The following is a 2,902-nucleotide window of genomic DNA, read 5'->3' on the forward strand; positions in this document are numbered from 1 at the left end:
GGTTTCATTCAGTAGAGCATTATCAATTAGGGTGCTCCAGTGTTGTCTGTAAAAAAGAAAGATTGAACCCTTAGAATTTGCATCGAGTATCGGCAGCTCAACAAAGTCACTATAGAGAATAAGTATTTACTTCCTAGAATAGATGAGTTGTTTGACGAACTCCAATAATCTAGTTTCTTCTCGAAGATTGATCTTCGTTAAGGGTACCATCAGCTCAAGTTAGCACAGGGATATCACAAAGACATCCTTTTGTTCCAGTTATGGTCATTATAAATTCCTAGTTATGTCAACTGGTCTCACGAATGCACCTGCTGCATTTATGAATCTTATGAACTGGCTTCTGTGAATACCTTGACTCATTGTCTAAGTCTTCATTGATGAGATTCTCATCTAATCTATGACCAGGGAAGAGCATGAGCAGCATTTGAGACTAACCTTGCAAGTATTTAGGAAACATCAGTTGTATGCCAATTGTAACAAGTGTGAGTTCTGGCTTACATCAGTGACCCTCCTGGGTCATGTGCTGTCCGATAAAGGTGCGGAGGTAGATCAAAAGAATACTAAGGTTGATAAGAACTAGCCAAAACCTCTTACTCCCACAGATATTCAAAACTTCTTTGGATGTACTGGTTATTATGGCAGGTTCATGGAGGGTTTTTCTTCCATTGCTGCCTCACCAACAACTTTGACTAAGAAGAAGACCAAGTTTGAATGGACGGATTCTTATGAGAAATGTTTCCAAGAGATCAAGGATGGACTTACTTCAACCCCGGTGCTTACTTTTCCTATGTGTGTGAAAATTACACTATGTATTGTGATGCATCTAGAGTTTTTTTGGATTGTGTTCTTATGCAGGGTGGTTATGTGATAGCTTATGCGTCCACACAACTCATTGTTAACGAAAAGAATTATCCAACTCATGACCTAGAGTTGGACGCTGTGTTTTTGCAGTGAAATTGTGGAGGCACTACTTCTATGGCGTGCATGTGGATGTGTTAACAAACCACAGAAGTCTTCAGTACATGTTTACATAGAGGGAGTTGAATCTACATTAGCAGAGGTAGTTGGAGGTGTTGAAGGACTACGACATGAATGTCAACTACCATCCATGTAAGGCTAATGTTGTAGCTGATTTTTTGAGTCAGATGAGCATGGAAAGTACATCCCACATTGAGGATGAGAAGGAGTTGGTGAAAGATATACACAGACTGGCTCTAAGGTTAGTTGACTCTACTAGTGGGGTGTTTCAGTTCATTCTACGTCTAGATCATCCTTTGTAATTGAAGTAAAGGAGGGTTAGCATCTTGATCCTATGTTGATGAAGTTGAACAACTCAGTGTTTGTGCTTTGGGAGATGACGGCATACTTAGGTACTAGGATAAGTTGTGTACACTAGATGTTGATGATTAAATGACTAGGATCATTGTAGAGACCTATAGTTCCACATAATCTATATATCCAGGTTCAACCAAGATGTATCATAATCCTAAACAAATCTATTAGTGGGATGGAATGTAGAAAAACATTGTATATTATATGGACAAATGTCCTAATTGTTAACAGGTTAATGCAGAACATCTTAAGCTTAGCGGTCTTACTTAGATCATTGAGATTACAACTTGGAATTGGGAGGCCAATAATATGGACTTCATGGTTTGTCTTTCGAAAATTATGAGACAACGTGACTCTATATGTGTTATTGTGCACATGATGACTAAGTCTGCCTACTTTATCCCTGTGAGGGTTACCTACAAAGTCGAGGATTATGTGAAACTCTACATTAATGAGATTGTGAGATGGCATGAGATTCCTTTGTCTATTATTTGAGATGGAGGAGCTCAGTTGACTTCACATTTCTAGGGATCCTTCCGCTAGAGCTTAGGCATTCTGGTGAATCTTAGTACTGCCTTTAATCCCCAGAGTGATGGGGTGGCCGAGCGCACCATTCAGACATTGGACGACATGCTGAGGGCATGTGTGATTAACTTCAAGGATAGTTGGGACGACCATCTACTTTTGATAGAGTTATCGTGTAATAATAGCTATACCTCTGGCATTGGAATGGCACTGTTTTTGGCACTATATGTTAGAAGTTGTAGGTCTCCAGTTGGGTGATTCGAGGTTAGAGAGTCATCAATTTTGGGTATAAAGATCATTTATGAGGGCTTAGAAAAGGTCAGGGTGATTAGGGACAGTTTGGCTACTACTTACAGTAAGTATAAGTCTTATGACACAATAGAAAAATCCCCTTAGAGTTTGATGTTTGTGACCAGATCTATTTGAATATATCACCTATGAAGGGTATGATAAGGTTTGGCATGAAGGGGAAGTTGAGTCTAAGGTATGTTGGGCCATATGAAATCCTACACCGTGTGGGAGAGGTGGCCTATTAGTTTGCATTGCCTGCAGAACTATCTTCTATTCATCCAATCTTTCATGTCTCTATATTAAAAAAGTTACTAGGTGATAAAACATCGATTCTACCTATTGAAGGTTTGGGGGTTGACGAAAATTTGTCCTATGAGGAGGTTCCTTTTATGATTTTAGACATACAAGTCAAGCGGCTGAGGAACGAGGAAATTTCCACAGTGACGGTATTGTGGAGGAATCATCTTGTTGAGGGTGTTACGTAGGAGGACGAGGCCGATATGAGATGCCGCTACCCCTATCTTTTTAGCAATTCAGATTAGACTTCTTACTCTTAAGTCTAAGTTTCATTATCTACCCATTCATTATTGTTATTGCTTGATTGTGTATAGTGATTATGTTATGATCTTACTGGCATTACAATAGGTAATTAGTAGTTTCATTTGTGGACAAATGTTCCTAAGGGGGATAATGTAACAACCCTAAAAATTGATATGCTAAGTAATTCTTAATATGTCTAGAAGGCCTACGATTA

General features: G+C 39.0%; 1 protein-coding gene across 1 annotated transcript; it reads left to right on the forward strand.

Moving 5' to 3' along the window:
• The first annotated feature begins 397 nt into the window (after nt 1-397).
• On the forward strand, nt 398-954 carry LOC101243685 (uncharacterized). The gene is made up of 3 exons (XM_004252658.1): nt 398-525; nt 643-772; nt 856-954. Exons 1-3 carry the CDS (start codon nt 398-400, stop codon nt 952-954), a joined length of 357 nt encoding a protein of 118 aa, XP_004252706.1.
• The last annotated feature ends 1,948 nt before the right edge of the window (nt 955-2,902 follow it).

Source organism: Solanum lycopersicum, chromosome 12, assembly GCF_036512215.1.
Source record: "Solanum lycopersicum chromosome 12, SLM_r2.1".
NCBI classification, from domain to species: Eukaryota; Viridiplantae; Streptophyta; class Magnoliopsida; order Solanales; family Solanaceae; genus Solanum; species Solanum lycopersicum.